We start from the raw sequence: 16,619 nt of genomic DNA on the forward strand, positions 1-16,619 counted from the left end.
TCGGCGCGGGCGGCTCCCCGCGACGGGCCGCCGCCGGCCCCGGTGCCTCCTTCCGCCCCCCCAGGCTGCCGGGGCGGCCATTGGCCGCGGGAGGTGTCACTCGGGCGAGCCGGGCCTGGCGAGCGGCGGCGGGAGGAAGCGGCGGCCGCGCCGCGCCGGGCGGAGGGAGCGGCTCTGGGCGCGGCCCCGGCCATCGATCCGTGCCACTTCCCCTAATGGCCCGTCTCTTCCTCCCCCTCCTCCTCCCCTAGGGCGGATCGTCCCCCGGGCTCCCCTGTATGTGAGAGCCGGGGCCCACGTCTCGGACGGAGCCGGGCCGCGGGAGGGCTGAGCCGGGAGCCGCCGCGGGAGCAGCGGAGGCTTCGGGGAGCGCTTCCTTCCCAGCGCCCGCAGCGCCGAGCGCGGCAGCCCCAGCATGGAAGCCATCGCCAAGTACGACTTCAGAGCCACCGCAGATGACGAGCTGAGCTTTAAACGGGGGGATATCCTTAAGGTAAGCCGAGGGGTGAGAGCTGGGGGACTCTCTCTTCGGCCCTCTCCTTTTCAACTGCTCCTCTGCATCTCTTCCTGTCCGTCAGACCTGACCCTCGCTGACCCCCCCCCCCGCCCCCCCCCCCGGTGCCATCTCCTTTTAACATGGTGCCTTAAGATTTCCTCAAGCCAGGGTGAGACCTCTCTGGGAGCATGAAACGCTATTTCTTTTCTGTGCCAAGTATGTATCCCAGAGCCTCTCACACCCCCTCTTCTTAAGCTCTAATACTTGAAAACAGAGTCTTAAAAATGGTAGCAAATAAGCAAAAGTGCAAGACAATATGCTCTGAACTGAATTCCTTTCTACAAGAGGAAACCCTTTAATGTAATCAAGATCAGTTTGGTATTCCTTTCCTCTGCCTCTTGCCAAAGATTCCCATATCCAAGAAGAGTGATTAGATTATTCCTCAGTAGATAATCTTTTAGTATCAGCCTGTCGAATATTGGTACTGAATTTTATCTTCAGCCTTGATGAACTTGAGCGATAAGCATGTGCCTGAATATTTAATGGATCTGGGCAAATGTGAGTGGATATTTGGAGTGCATTAGAGGAATTCTGTTCTACAGTTCTTTGAATATATCAGTCTTTTGTGACTTCAGCTTGGCAATATTAAAGGAATTTGAAAAATATTTGAAATTCAAAAATTTCATTTAAAGAAGTTCAGTGCACAAGTCCAAAATCTTATTACCTGGAAGCTCAGAACTAAGCTTCAGAGGCCAAATAACAATGGATTGTAATGTTTTACCCTTTTCCCTCCTCCATAAAAGAGCCACGTTCTGAACGATGTTAATGATGTTTCTTTCAGAGTCGGTGTTTCTTAATAAACCTGTAAGATAGGCTTCCTCTCCCTAGTATTTGTATACTTAGGCAGCGAAAGCAGAAGCTTAAGGTATTTTAATGCTAAAATGATCTTTAGCAGAAACTGTTTTGAGAGGTGCCTATCCTGCAGATGTAAGGCTGTAACTTTGTGCATGCTGACAAATCAAGTCCTGCAGACCTCAGTGGGATTACTCATCTGCTCAAAATTTTTGCCAGGGAAGGGTTTGCTTTAGCTACTATTTTAAGATATGTTGAAAAAATACCCTATACATGTAAACATAATGTGATTCTTTAGTAATTGATGCTTCAATAACATAATTGTAGTATTTATTAGAAATGCAGTAATACTGTGTGACAATCTTAATACTTTTGTCAGAAACCAAGATTTTTTTTTCAGTAATATAGGTTGAACTTTAGCTTAAATAAGATATTGACTTAATAAAGATGTATTTCAAGTTGGCGGTTATTTTAATAAAATAGATAATGCTTATGAAAATGTATCCTGCTTTGGGATTTTTGTTAATAGACTACAATGGGCTTTAAATTTTAAAATCTACTTCTGCATATATCCTACACATCTCTAGCCCGTAATTAAAAATATCCTAAAAATGCCATAGCCTAAAAATGTCTGCCAGACCTGCACACCTCAGTTCTGATGTTTATATAAGTTACTAGAATATTTCCTTTCACAATTTTAAATGTTCAAGACTACCAGAATTTGTTAGATTTCATCTGTAATAATCTTACATTCCTTTTTCCTAACCTATGATCTATTCTTCTGTTTGGAATTACTATTAACACCCCTTAGCTTTTATATTGCTGAAAATGCTGAACTAGAAGGAATGCTTAAGTATACTTAAATATTGTTGAAAGTGTCCTCATTGTTGTTTTCATCTGGTTTAGTCTAGATGTTTGCTGAGGGACATGAAAAAACAGCTGTTGTAAAGTTTGCATTTATTGGAAAAAAAATTTTTTCTTCTCTAAGAACTATAGGAAAAAGAGCAACTTTTTTAGTCTTTTTTGAAAATTCTATTTGTAGAAAACTACTACAGCTGCAGACAGTGGGGCAGCTATTGATAGGAAGATGTGCTTGAGTGTTGCTCACTTGATGTCATTTCATAGATAAAAATTTTATCACAGCAGCAGAAACATGGTGTTGGTATGTATTCTGTTACTACTACATTAATCACTGTATTTTTCCTAGAATACAAAGAGGGTTTTTCTGCTCTTCACAAAACCTATGCTGAGTGCTTCCTCAAAGTGTTGATAAAGTTTTTCAAACTATGTTTCCTTACAGCTCATATTCTGAAAATGTTTACAAGTTTTACGTATTTACTTCATATATGAGTAAACTGAGGCATAGAGATTATGACTGATGAACATCATCACTAAAGTTGCTGGAAATTCCAAGAGAATTTGGAAATCATGGGTCTCATAGAGGCTCGGAAATCCTGCCTTCAGCACAGTTGTGTGCAGTGTGGTGAGGTTCACTGTCTAAAACAGGCAAACTTCAGAAAAACAAGCCAGCAGCAGAGTTGTTACTGTTCACTTAGACTGACACGCTTTTGTGGCACACTGTCATTTTGAAAGTTTGGTTCACTTCAAATGTATTTCAGGTTACAGAATTTAATTTCCATCAAGCATGCCTGATCTGTTTTGTTAGTACTTTGTTCATGACTGAGAAATCTCAGGGTGTCCCTTATTTGTGCCTTGTGTGATCTGTACTGTAAATCAGGTTAATCTTAGTGCCTTCAAGTGAATGAATTGGGAAGGGAAATAAGCTTGTAAAAAGCTGAATGCACCTACCCGCTTCAGTCTTCAAGTATCTCTTGTAGAGACACATCTAGCCACATGTGTAACCACATATGTTCACTACATACCTGTAGTGAACAGTTTTCCAAATCCAGCTGTTAGATACTAGACTTGACTCACCTCTGGAAAATGCAGTTTGTTTGAGGCATATATGGTGATGGCAAAAAAATGTTTCACAGAGAAATGCTACTTCTTAGCTGCAGTAAGGAAAGAACAAAATCTGTAACACTTCAGTTCCCACTCCTTAAAAGTTCATGTTTCTTTGCGGGGAGGGAAGGCGAAGATGCGTACTGTCTGACTCCATCTGATTTCAGCAGATAACTTGCCTATGATGTCATGGTGCCATTACTGCTACATACCCACATATTCTGGACTTGATTGAATAGCATTTGAACTGTAGCCATTAAGCTGGTTGTTAGTAATCTTGTGGCTGGGTTCCAAAAGTGAGTGAAGACAGTTGACCTTTGACTTGCAATTGTAAAACAGCTGAGTGAAGAGGAAAAGTGCTTGGCCTTGTCTTTTGTGGGCACTATATGGTAAAAGCTGCTTCTATGATATTGTAACCCTGGCAGTACATTGGATTTTCTTACTCCTGTTCAGTGATTCTATAGCAGAGTGTGGTGTTGCCATTCAGGAGGTACAAGCTGATGTCGTCTTCTAAACTTTAATAGAGTAAATACTACTTGCCTAGCCTTCCCCAGAGAGAAGAAGGGTTACCGTTTCCATCTGTGTCCTTTGATTAGGATACAGGGCTGCAGCTATGAAGATCGTCATTCTTTTTATGGACTGGTGGTTGTTTCACAAAAATTTGTTCAGGATTGGCATACTTCTAAAGGTCTGAAGAAAATTAGGTAGCCTGTTCCATTATAAAAAGCCTGCCTATGCTTGCGGGAGTCCTACTTGAAATTTTGATCAAGTTATTTTTCACTTTGAATAGTTGATACTTGTCATGATGTTTTTTCAGTTCCTCTCCCGTTTCCCTTTCTGTATTATTGATGTGATGTCTAGTTAACAGCAGTGTCTCTGCCTATGTTATGAATTGAGATTTTGTCCCCTCAAAGTAATGTATTTCAAACAGCTTCTGGTTTTGTTGACTTTTTTTCTAACAGGTGAGTATACAGACCTAAAATATGATGATACTTGCTGGTGGTATGGCAGGAGTAGAGTTGCAGAAAAGAAAAATCAGTTAACTAAAGCTAGTTGCATTTCTTTTCTCTAATTCTCCTTCCTACACCCCTTGGAAGTGTGGAAGTTCCTGCTCTGAAGATGCACCAGACAGTCACCTCTGTTCTGTTCACATGTTTGTTTGCTATCAGATTTATTTTCTTTCTCTCAGCCTTTAACAGGCTTGAATGTTTCCAAATAGTTGATGCTGAGACAGCATTTTCAGTTCCTGAATGAAAACTTTTTTTTTTTTTTTTTTTTTTTTTTTCCTCGGATACAGTGAAACAGTTTTGAATAGAGGGAGGGGTATGATAAGGAAGAGCAACATGGCCTCCCTTCTCTTCTTCCTCATCCCTTGTCTTTGACCTCAGCTGTGTTAACTGTTATGTAGTGGTGTCGCTGCTAGAAAACAAACATGTGACTTGCTGAAGGGAGATGCAAAGACTCTTCCTCAGTTTGGGGTGAAGTTTTCTTTCTCTCATCCTTTTTTTTCTCCTTGCCTACACACCTTCCTCATCTTATCCTTTTCTGTGAGGGGATAGTCTCAGCGTGGGCTTTATGATTCTAGTATGTTGGAAAACTTTTTCTGAATTAACAAAGCAGGCAAATTTCAAGCCATATGTGCTTTATAGTGAACTAGGTCAAATATTAGAGCAGGTTGCTCAGAGAGGTTGTGGAATCTCCAGTCTCGGAGATACTCAAAACTTTATTGGACAAGTCCCTGGGTAGGGTTGGACCGGATGACTTCAGGAGGCCCCTTCCAACCTACGTTATTCTGTGACTTAGCTGTGAGTGGTGACCTCATTGTATGGGATGGTTGATTTGTTAAGATGCACTTAGAGCATGTTCCTTGGCTGGCTGCCTTGAGTGAATATGGTATTTGTTCTCAGAGATAGAAGTCACTTTTTTTTTGGGGGGGGGGGGCAAACTAGTCAATATTGTGATCTGAAAAGGCAAAGCTGTCAGAAAAGTAGAGACTTGTAAGTACAGTTATCTTAAACATAGCTGTTTCAGAGTCTTGGCATTTGGAGACCTGTGTCATAAACAGATGCTGCTGTCATAGCTGCATTTTTCTTCTGGTCTATCCAACTATTCAATGTCTAGATTTTAATATGAACTTCTCTAATATCATTCCTCATACGTATGAAATTAATATGAAGAGTACATGTGTTTTATTAGCCAAGCTTCCTAAACATTAGGGAGAAGGGCAGTGGGAAGGAACTGTCTAACCTCCACAAAGTGCATGTACCAAAAAAGGAAATGTTCATAATCTGCATTGGTAAAAGAGCTTGACCCTGCTTAGAACAATATTGTATTATTAAATATGTCTATTTCCAGAAGACATAAATATGGAATATTCCAGACTGAAGGTGTAAAGTAGTCTTTGCCAACTTCTGGAGGAGTGTAAACATTCCTCCTTTAAAATGGCATCTTTGTTTCTTTTTATTTGGTAGCTATTTATGATCACTATTGAAAGCAGAAAAGAATTAACTCTTACCTGCTGTATGGCACCTGAAACCTACTAGGATTTTGGAAGTCAAATGAGGTATTGATTAAAGCTAGTGGCCAGCTCAGCTAATTTTATTATATCAACTTACATGAATTGTATTCTGTTATAACCAGAGGAAATGATGCTAATTTGAAGTTCCAGCTGCCTTTTGCCAGTTTAATGGAAACATTGTTGTTATGGCTCATCTGTGAAGTCCAGTTTGTGATATGACCAGTGTAACAGACTTCAGAAAAGTGTTAGTACAGACATATCTGAAAATCAACTTCTGGCTTGCTAAATTATCTGATCTGCTTTGTTCAACAAGCATGTCAAACTGCAACTGAAGTGATGCATTTTTGTTCTCTGTTTATTGGCCACCCAAGCATATGTCTCCTCTTTGACCCAATGACCTATCTCTCATGTTAACTGTCTGATGAGAGAAAATTTGAGGATTTCAAGCCAGTAAAATCTGTTATTCTGAGGAATTTCCACCTAATCCTAGACTAACTTGGATTCATTTTTTAAAATGAAAACAATAACAGCTTGATCTCAATTCAGAGAAGAAAGCGGGGATTTTGGTGGCATGCATGAAGGGTGAATGTGTCATGAATGTTGTACTTGTAAGTCCTTTTTTCCTGTGCAGAGCCCTGTTAATTGGAGAGGTGTTCCTCTTTGCAGTGAAATTCAGGCTCTTCTTATTTCTCCCTGTAGTCGATATGGATCCACCTGAGGAAGGGCAGATAAGAAACCCACTCAGTATGTGACAGCTTAGCCTAATATAAGCAGTGATCAACATGACCCCTTATTAAAATCCCTTGTGCTTTAAAGCTACCGCTGGCCAGTGGCTATATATCAGAAGTCAATATCTTTGTCCCAAACCTTAAGAAAAAACATGCTGTGTAAAACTAATTCTGTCACTTTGAAAATGAAATAAAATTAAGTATTAGTCCTCTAACAACACCGGAACCAAAATCTTTTAATCTTCCATTGAACAAAAAGGAAATAATATATTGTAAAATTCATCATGTTTGGTGAATTAATCTAAACCGGAAGAATTACAAAACACAACACTAGAACATTTTCACAACTGCTGCGAGACTGAAATATTGCAATATTTTAAGGCTGTTGTACTGATGCTGCCAGATTCCCATACTTAATTTGCTGGTTACCTCTGAGTTAACCTTCTGTAAATTATTATTTTAATTAGATGGGTCTGAAAGGTTTGAAAAGCCAAGTTAGTTCTAGAACCATAGCAATAAACAGTTAAAAAAATAAAAGAAAAAAACCCAGAACAGCCATTCACATCACACAGGAAAAGAATGAGGAATGGATTTGGCACTGTATGCAAACAAACTTGGAGATTGATTTGGGTTTTTACTACGTGACTGTGCATGCAGCTTCACATTTGTTCTGATCTGTGATGTCAAATTGCAGAAAGTTCTTTCCAGGTTGGACAGCACGATGTTGTTCAAGCATAAACAGAATTGTGAGTAACATGTCACAACAACTGACACCTCTCTGCACAGAGAATTAAGGGTCGTTTGCACTGGGTAGTCCAAAATGGGACTGTATTTTTTGTAGCTATGTGCAAGCTAACTTTAGCTAGGTAGCTGGAGTAGCAATGTCAATCGCATTATGGGATTCAACATGACTTACAAGCTTATGTCAGACTTTGGATGAATGAACTTAGCTGTGCTTAGCTCTTTGTTACCATAGGTATGCTACATAAATGCCTGAGCTAGTTACTTTGAAGGTGTTAACTAAGATGTGTAGCAAAGGATAAGCATATTCCTCTCCCCTACCCCCTGCCCTCTTTGAATGCTGATGGGTCAGGTGCTAGCCGGAGAAATGGAGCTGTGACTTGCAAATTTATTTTTTAGGTAAAAGAGTTACCTAGGAAACGCATGTATTTGTACTCTGATGCCTAATCTTCATAGACTAGAAATGGAGCTTGTGTGTAATAATCTACTTCACTGGGGCACTACAGGCCTCAGTGCTTTGTTTCTTCCTCCTTGTTTTGTTCGGCATTTTGCTAGGAAAGCTGTCTTCAATCTCTATCGTTCTCAGGTTTCTCTGAAAATTCTGTTAATTTAAAAATGCAAATAACTGAGTTGCATGCCTTCTGCGTTTCTCTACAGATCAATGAACTGATACTGCAGTAATTTGATACGCAGGTTCTTATCTACAGCAGCCTTATCCCACAATGGTTCATGCTCTTTCTTTTTCCTTGCTGGTTCTGCAGTGCTGGTTAACATCTCCAAAGTTGAGCTAACATCAGTTACTAGTAGATACACAAGGAAATAAAGCTATATGTTACAGATTCTTTGGGCCTTGGGAAAGGAAAAAGGGTGGAAAAATATTTCCTAAGATTTCTGCACCCTTTACAGTGTAGGGAACATACTGTATGAAGTTGTTGCTTTCCCTCAAATAGTCATATCTCTTTTAGATGGAACACCACTGTCAATCTTGATCTGTCAGGCTTCAAGCTCCATTGTTTGTTTGTCACGTTCTCGGCTCGTGCCCTGTTGCTATGTATTTAAAGCAGTGATCATGAAGAGTGCCGCATGCCTTCAACTTAGAAGTCATCTTGCAGAAGAGTAGGTGTTCAAATGGAATGGAAAAATGTTTGTGAAGCAGACTGTAAGCGGTGGAGCCTGAACTTGTTCCCATGTCTTATATGCATGATTGGTGCCACCATCTGACAACTCAAGTGCGAATTGATTTAACAAATGTTAGAATGTGTTTTTCATGGTGACGTGCTAAACGCATGGCATTGTACAGCTGAGCTCTAATAGAGCAAAAAGTGAACTGTCACTTTCCAAAAGTGCTCTTGATAATTATTTTTAGATATTTATTATATTCCTGAAACCCAAATGTTACTCTAGAATACTCCCTGATCAGATACTAGATGCATCTGAAGTTTGCATTTTAAATGATTGTGTATAATTTTCCTCAACTTGTATCCTTTTTTACTGAAAGAAGTGTTTCTATTCAGATATTTAATAAAATCCCATTTACGAAATATCTTGAAGAGCCTAAGAGGTTTTTTTGCCATGTGAATGATTGCTTGTTTGAATTTCTGTACCTGATCTTGGATCCTTTTTTCTCCAGTTGCTTGTGGTTGTGAAAGCAGGAAGACACTCCTGTTGTTGAAAATGCATCAAATCATTTGTCTCTTGGATGTAGAGGAGGCAGATCAGGATGATGACTGGAATAACTGCAAAATTGAGAACAGCTATTTCTGTCTAGGAAATCAACTTTTAGCCTCTGTAGAGTAATTAACTTATCCTGAGGTTCAAACATTGCTGATCTTTATAAATAAAATATAGAAAGAGAGTACTTAACAGTGTAGATCTATTCTGTTTGTACCAGCTGGATTTAGCTGCTTTGCATGCATTCGTGTCAGCGTGTATGCTTTGTCATGAACTGCATGTTGGCTCTGCTGCTGCTGGACCTCATGCAGAGAGCAGAAAGCAGTTCTTTCAGTATGGCTCAAATGTAATTATACTGTTACTTTCTAAAACCTCTTATTTAAATAATTTGTCTCTGGAATCATACTTTCAGCAGTAAGCCAGCCTACTTCTTGCTGTAACTTGTACTAAAACTCTACAAGTTTACATGTGGAAAAAAAACCGCTGCTGTTATGCAAAATTGTTTCCCTTGGGAGGAAAGGGGGGAATTCTTCATGAGTTATGTATGAGCCAGCAGGTTCCACTAATCATAGCAGCTCTACTAGTGTAGAAGACTTGTGGTCTGCACTAGTCAACCTTCTGGTTTGTGAGAAATTGGCACTAAATTTTAAACCATGCCACTTTTGTTGAGCTCGAGTAGGTTTTTCCATCATAAATCCTTATGTGCAGTCAAATTTTGAGTATTCTTCTGTGATCTCCACTGCTTTGGCATAATTATGAAATTGATATTTTAACAACTTGATTTTTTTTCTCCCCTTTCTGCTGTTAACAATAGTTTATGTTCTGCTTGAAAATCTGTGTGCTTAGGTTCCACATTTTAGGTTAAGCAAATTCATTTCAGAATACTAGGAAGGAGTTTAAACTGCAGAATTGTCAATCTTTCTCTAGTTCCTCTGGAAAATCTGCCAGTTTTACTTGTGTGTTTTTTTTTTTTTTTTTCTCTGAGCTCCTGTACAGTTCTAGTCAGAGACTATAATCTTAAGTGCTACTGGGAGCATAACTACTCAGGAAGACATCCAAAATACTTTGAAAAAATCAAACAAGTTCTCAAAGTGTGTGGACTGTAGTTGCAGGGGAAGAGAAGAAAAATGCAAGGAGGGAACTGAGGAGGAAATGGTAGCTGTAATGGAAATACGCAGTGAACACTTAAATGCTGAATTTCACCTTTTAAACGTACTCGCTTTCCCAACCTTGCCTTCAGTCACTGCTTGAGTCTGGCGAGATGAACATCAGCTTGATAAGTGTGCCTGGTTGAGGCAGTATCAAGAAAACATATTGTGTATATCTTCCACAGCTGAACTTTTTTTCTAATGTTTTGTGTGTCCTTGAATATTTTATCAAGGTGTATCCTTAGCCCTGAAGTGATAAAGCACAGAGTGGCAATTTAAGCTTCCTTTTGACCTTTGGAACAGAGGAAGCAGAAGCCAGGTTCTGCTTCTTCCTTGCCTTTGCTGCTGTCCTTGTTTTTTCAAGTATATTTTGCACGACTGAGGCTTCTCTCCTACCTCTAATGACACCATAGTTTTTTCAAAAACTGATTTGTTGAGCTGTTTTGACCTTTTGTGTTAGGACACTTAAACGCTTTTCCAGTTTCAAGCTGTCTTGATGCTTCCTTAGTACCTTTACAATCAGCAAGTGGTATATGCCTCAGCTTTTTCCTGAAAACTGCCTTTTCAGCTAAGAGTGTAATTTACTCTGCCAAGATGGATGAGTGCAGACTATTGTGTCTTAACCTACTAAGACCCAAATTGAACCTGGTAACTATAGACCATCAGAAATAAGGATATTCAAACTGATTATTGTTGACCCAGCTTTCTAGGCACAATGGTTCCTTTACAGCCTGCTGTGTCAGTAAATCTTCCCAGCTATTTCCTTCATTCAGTCTATTTAAGTAATATAAAAAGGAAGAGAAGAACAGGTAATAAGCTTGTGATCATTCTGTAAACTATCTTGACCTCTCCTTTTCTTGAAAAGCTTATGTTTCAATCTACCTGTCTCCTTTTTGGGGTACAAATATATATCTAAACTCATCAAGCACAATGTTAATGCATTTGTGTTATGAATAATAACTTCCTGAAAAGTTTATTTGTTGAGGAGAAAGATTATTTTTACTTTTCAAAAAGCTGAAGATCTTAAACATAAGGCAAATACATTGATACATCAGCAGCTCTGTGGTCTGTTCACCTACTGAAATCTAGCCGTAGGTGAGTTATGCAAGTCAACGTGTGATTAGCGTGCTGTGGCAGTGTATGCCTGAGCAACCCAATGAGGAGGTAGCTGTAGCCCCTTTTGGGCTCTGTAATTTGAAGGCCTTGTTAAGCAAATGCAGTTATGCTATTTTTTAGAAGTTTGTTTTGAATCTAGCCAGTTTTAGCTGATTTTGTTCAGGATTAGAGTCCAAAATGAGAAATCCGGTCGTATCTAATCTAAGTCCTGCAAAGCCACTTTGCTTTTTTTCTTAACCATGTTCTCCAAACTCTTAATTATTACTGGTTTGCAAAGGGGAAAGGGGGGCATCATCCAAATGAGCGGAGCTGACTCTGCTGTCTGAGTGCAGAGAAGATCAGAGAACGTATCACAGGTGTCCTTGGGTTGGGCAAGGTTTTTCAGCACTAGCTGTGACAGATTTGGGCTGACTTTTTGCACAGCCCTTGTAGCATGTTCCCAGCTACCCATGCTAGCCAGCTTTTTCCCCTACTTACTGTTCATTGCCACAGATAATATTAAATTTATTATACCTTTATACTAATTCCTGCCTTAGGCTTTCTCCTCTGGAAGTGAATTCTAGCTGTTGTAATATTAAAATACTGTCCGGTATCATTTTGAGAGTAATTCCCATTGGAAGTGAATTACATGCAATTTTCTGTATCAAAAGTAATAGAAAACTCTTTACACACGTAATGTTCCTCTTCTCTTAACATCCATTCTATTTGCCATTAGAGCCTGGGCTAGATGGACCCTCTGAGTGACTCTGCTGGGTCAGGCAATTAGCACTGAATGTAGTTATCATCTTGTATGCAATCTTGGCTTCCTTCAGTCAGGCTTTAGTGCGATTTCTCAGCCGGAGGTCATATCTAGACTGTTGCATCTTAGCAGCCACTGATGTCTATAACTTCCATGCATCTTTCTAAACCCATTTTAAGTCCATCTGCCCTTTCTCCCTTCACAACATTCTAATATTAATCTCCCATAATGTAACTGTGCACTGTGTGGAAAAAGTTGTTCCCTTTATTGATTTGAAACATGCTACCTGGTGATTTTATTGACTTTTTCCTCTTCTGTCCCTCTCCCTGTGTAAGGGAGGGTGGGAAAAAAATCTTCCCTCGTTCTTCCCATGGGGATAATAAATTTGCAGATGTCATCTTGTCTTTCACTCTCTTTTTCTTTCTTTTTTTTTTTTTTTTTTTTTTTTTTTTTTTTAATCCCTTGAGGGGAGAGAGAGAGAGAGGTTGAGGAGGGGCTGATCTTTTGTAGTGGAGAAGCCACTCCATACTTGGGGTATTCCTGTTGCTTTCTCTGAACTTTTTACTTTGTTTATGAGATAGGTTGAGTAGAGGTACTCACGGTATTCAGACATTGACATAGTACAGATTAAGTGTCAAAATACTTGTTTTTAATTCTTTCCTAACAGCACATCAGATAATGCTTCTGATTTGTTTTCAGATTACTGTCCCCCCTCATGATTTCAGGATATTTCCTGCCATGTAGTAGCTCATTTAAAGCCTGTAGTTGCATAAATATATGGTTCTTGAGGTTTTGGTTCTGGTTTTGCCTCATGTATGCTACTTTATTGTATTTTACCTGATACTTTTCACTTGGTCTTCTAGTATTAAGACACCTCTGCAACTCAACAAATTGAAGATCTGAGTACTGAATAAATCAGTATTGGCAAACTTTGCCACTTCACCCATCTGTCCCCTTTCCACATCCATTACAAAGTTGTTGAACAGTACAGATCCTTGTGAGATCCCACTGGCATAACCTCCCTTCATTGTGGAAAGGAACCCTTTATTTTCTGTTTTAACCTTTTGTTAAGGCACTGAGGACTTTCCAATGTTATTTGTTAATTGCCTTTGTGGAGATGAGTAGCCCAAACCTGAGTCGATTTTTAGTGTAACAACCCTCGTGAAACCTAGAAGAGCTTAAGTCTTGGCCTTGTAACTATTCTAGTTACAAGTGATTAGTGATTCATCTGTCTATACAGAACTATATTTTTGTTCTCTCTTGCCACTGATTAAATGGAGGTCTGAGGTGAAGACTGCCTTTTTCTTTTATATCTTTACCAGAAGAACCCAGCTTCCAAACAGCTGCTTGATACTCAACTTAATTAGATAGCTATATTTCCAGGGAGATTTTATGGCTGTGTGCTAGCAATATTGCTGCAAACCAGCTGGGACCAACTGGCATCTGTCATGGGACAAGACATGGATATATTTAGTATCTTTAGATAAGGCCTGATCCTGTACATTAGCAGCATAGGTTTTGCATATTAGAGTTCTGGGAATACCTCATTTTTGCAAAAGCACATGGCAGATTTGGAGAATTGAAAGTTTTTGAATGTGTCCACATTGGTGCATGGTCCATAAATTCCGTTTTGTTGTGTAGGGATGACTGACCCCTGTTCAGGGCCCTGGGGGAGAGTTTTTGTGGTCAAGGCATCGATCTCCTGATTGGAATCTCCCAGCAGGGGAGAGATTTTAGTGCCTTGGCTTTTACTGAGATATACAATGGAAATATTGTGCTACTATAATGTACTTGGGAGCTTAAAATTAGTCTGTGGTCAGATAGCATACCCTGGGGTGCCAGTGACCTGCATTATGATATCCCTTCCAGGTTATTGCAGCGCAGCCATAACGAGTTCTATTCTTGTTTTAATTTGTTCTTGACCTGGAACAGCTCTCCTAATTTGAGACACTAATTAGGAGATGGTTTTTGTTATCTGTGATCTTTTCTGTAAAGAATTTGGTGCCTCAGCTGTCCTGACTTTAGGATTCTGGAGCAAGACACTGCTTTTGGCATTTAGTGCCTGTGTTTTTGCATTATTCATGTAAGGACACTCTTTAATTTTTGCCCGTAAGCCAAGAAAGTAGTAAGAGTTTTTTTTTTTTTTTTTTTTTTTTGGTAGGACTCTCTGGTGGTTCTAATAGTATAATACTAACAACAAGTAATTTTGAAACATGCATGTGCCAGTACTCATTTATTTCAGTTTTATTTCTGTTTGTCCCTGTAATATACCAGAGGAAATGTCTCTTTGTAAATTCAGAAAAAATTCTCAGATTAGGATACTGTTTTCTCCCCCTAACCCTCCACAACTCTGGACTAGTGTCTCTCTTCCCAAGCCATGTGATAGTGAGCTACGTGGACTATTGTAGGCTTAGTCACTTCAGTACAGAAAGTTTTCCTACTCTAACTTAGTGTGAGCAAGTTCCATTTAATTGTTTTTTTTTCCCCTTATGGAGAGAATTGGACACAAACAAATGTTATTTTATTAGTGAAAGAGGAACTTCATAACATAGGGGAATTTTTTGAAGGCATCTGCTTTGATGTGTGGCTGTTGCCCCCTTTTTTTATGCCCCTTATTTTCCCCTCTCCTGTCCCCTCCCATGCAGTGCATAATGCAGAAGATCGCTTTCAGTAAGTCTCCACAGCTGTGGTTTTGAGCTTTTTCTAAGTAGAACTGAAGTTAATCTTGCTTTGGAAATCTTCGGCCTTGTACTTTCCTAGTTTAGGTCAGAGCAGGAACACTGTTTTGTTACTGAAATTACTATATTTTATATACCATCAGGCAGCTCTCTGACATGGGTGTTGTCCTCACTCTGTACTGGGTCATGTTTCCTCCCCCCTCTTTAAAAAAGGAGATCATTGGCATCTTTCTCCTTTTTGCCATTCATAATGGCTTCTGGCATTCCATGTGGGCTTCTTACTGGGATTAGATTTAGGCCTCTTAGTTCTGATAGCTTCCCTTGTTTTAAAGGAATGATCCCTATTCTTTAACATCTAATTATTTGTTTATGGTCCAGGCACCCTTCTTGACAGTTCTTCAGTCTATAGTTAATTATTCAAGCGTGCTCTTTTTTGAGGCTAATGAGGAGCACATATTTTTACAGACTAGTGTGGTTTTTTTTCCTTTTCTTTTTAAAGGCTAGTTTTCCCTATTTTGCCAGAAATTGGTGGGCTATTTCTGGTTAAATTAAGGCTGTTGTAATTCTAAATTTTGCTCTCCCAACTTTGAGTATAGAATTGTGGATGTTTCATTCTATGTGCTATTGGTTCTCCAGAATTTGAACTGTAGTCCAATGATGAGTTTGGAGAAGAAAGAAAAGCTTTTTTTTTTTTTTTCCAATGGATTAGGCTTGGAGTGGATTAATACTTTTTACTAAGACCCATTGTGACCCAAAACAGGCTAAACCTAAATGTCTTTAGAAGACTTCTGGGATATAACAGTTTATTATTCCACAGCAGACTGAAAATAATCACATATTTCATTTTAAACTGAGAATTTGAGTTAAAGATCAAAATGAGAAGTTGGTGTTCTAATCTATGGTGTGGACTTTGGTGTCTGTCCTATTAAGGCATTCTTACACTAAAGGCATGAATCACTATGAAAGCATGGATGAAGCTTTGTGCAGATGAGACTGGCATTTTTAGCAGTTGTGTAAAAACTGAGTTTGTGGATAGGTGTTTTGGTTAAGTCTTTCTAATAAAAACGATGATACAATATTAAGAATATTGACAAATTTGTATTTCTCGTGGTTGAAGAGTTGAGAAAACCTGGAAGTGAAATGAATAGCTTGTACCTGAAACTAGATTTAGAGAAGTAGCTGAGCATAACCTGTTGATGCAATTTGTTTTTATTGGCTTTTAGAATTGTTTTAGAAACATTTTTCAAAATGGTCTGTAAAGCAGAGTTATGGTTAAATGTATTTTCACAAAGGTTATTTAGCTGCAAAATCCACAGAAGTCTAATTTTTGAGGGGCTTTTTTGATCTTGTGTTTGCCTTATTGACTATCTGTCAATACTTGTTTGCTTCTTCCACCCGTGCAGTTTGAACTTGGATACCTGGTGTCTCCGATTAACCAAGGTCTTTTACTATATCTCTCATTTGAAGTCTTGCTCTCTAAGCAGAACCTTACCAGGTAGAAACGGGTGAGGTTGGGCCTGTTGGCGGTCCACCTATCTGTTAAAACACAGGCACAAGAAATGTGTCAACTCAGTCCTTTAAAAGGGAGTCCTCTAAAAATCTTTTCCATTACAGTGCTTCTTTATTATCTTCTCTTGCTCTCACATTCAGTGTAATGTTGGCAGAAAAATCACTGATGCTAATGTAATATTGTACAGTAAAACTGCATCTCCTTTCTTCGTGTTTGGCTCTGTTTTATGAGGTTGGAGACATTCTGTGAAACATCTTAAATGGATATAATGTTCTAGAGCTGATTGTGCAAACTCTCTAGTTTGCTTAGTTTGATGCATACACTTGAGCACTCATAAAGGTTTGCAAGATCTCTGGTGTGCTTTGCGTTATGCAAATATGACAGGAATGAGTCAGACGATATTCGGTGTTCTGCTCGGAAACCATTTCTAAGTGTCTTGCTCGTGTGTGAATGTGTGCGT

The 16,619-nt window shown here is 39.2% G+C and overlaps 1 protein-coding gene across 1 annotated transcript in view; it reads left to right on the top strand.

The window, feature by feature from the left end:
- The first annotated feature begins 118 nt into the window (after positions 1-118).
- GRB2 (growth factor receptor bound protein 2) overlaps positions 119-16,619 on the top strand; it is a 47,298-nt gene continuing 30,797 nt past the window's right edge. The window contains exon 1 of the mRNA XM_085304534.1: positions 119-493. Within this exon, the coding sequence (XP_085160660.1) occupies positions 416-493 (78 nt within the window). The 5' untranslated portion in view covers positions 119-415. The remainder of the gene's footprint in view (positions 494-16,619) is intronic.

This window comes from Rhea americana, unplaced genomic scaffold, assembly GCF_003343005.1.
Source record: "Rhea americana isolate MKP2758 unplaced genomic scaffold, rheAme1 scaffold_21, whole genome shotgun sequence".
NCBI lineage: Eukaryota > Metazoa > Chordata > Aves > Rheiformes > Rheidae > Rhea > Rhea americana.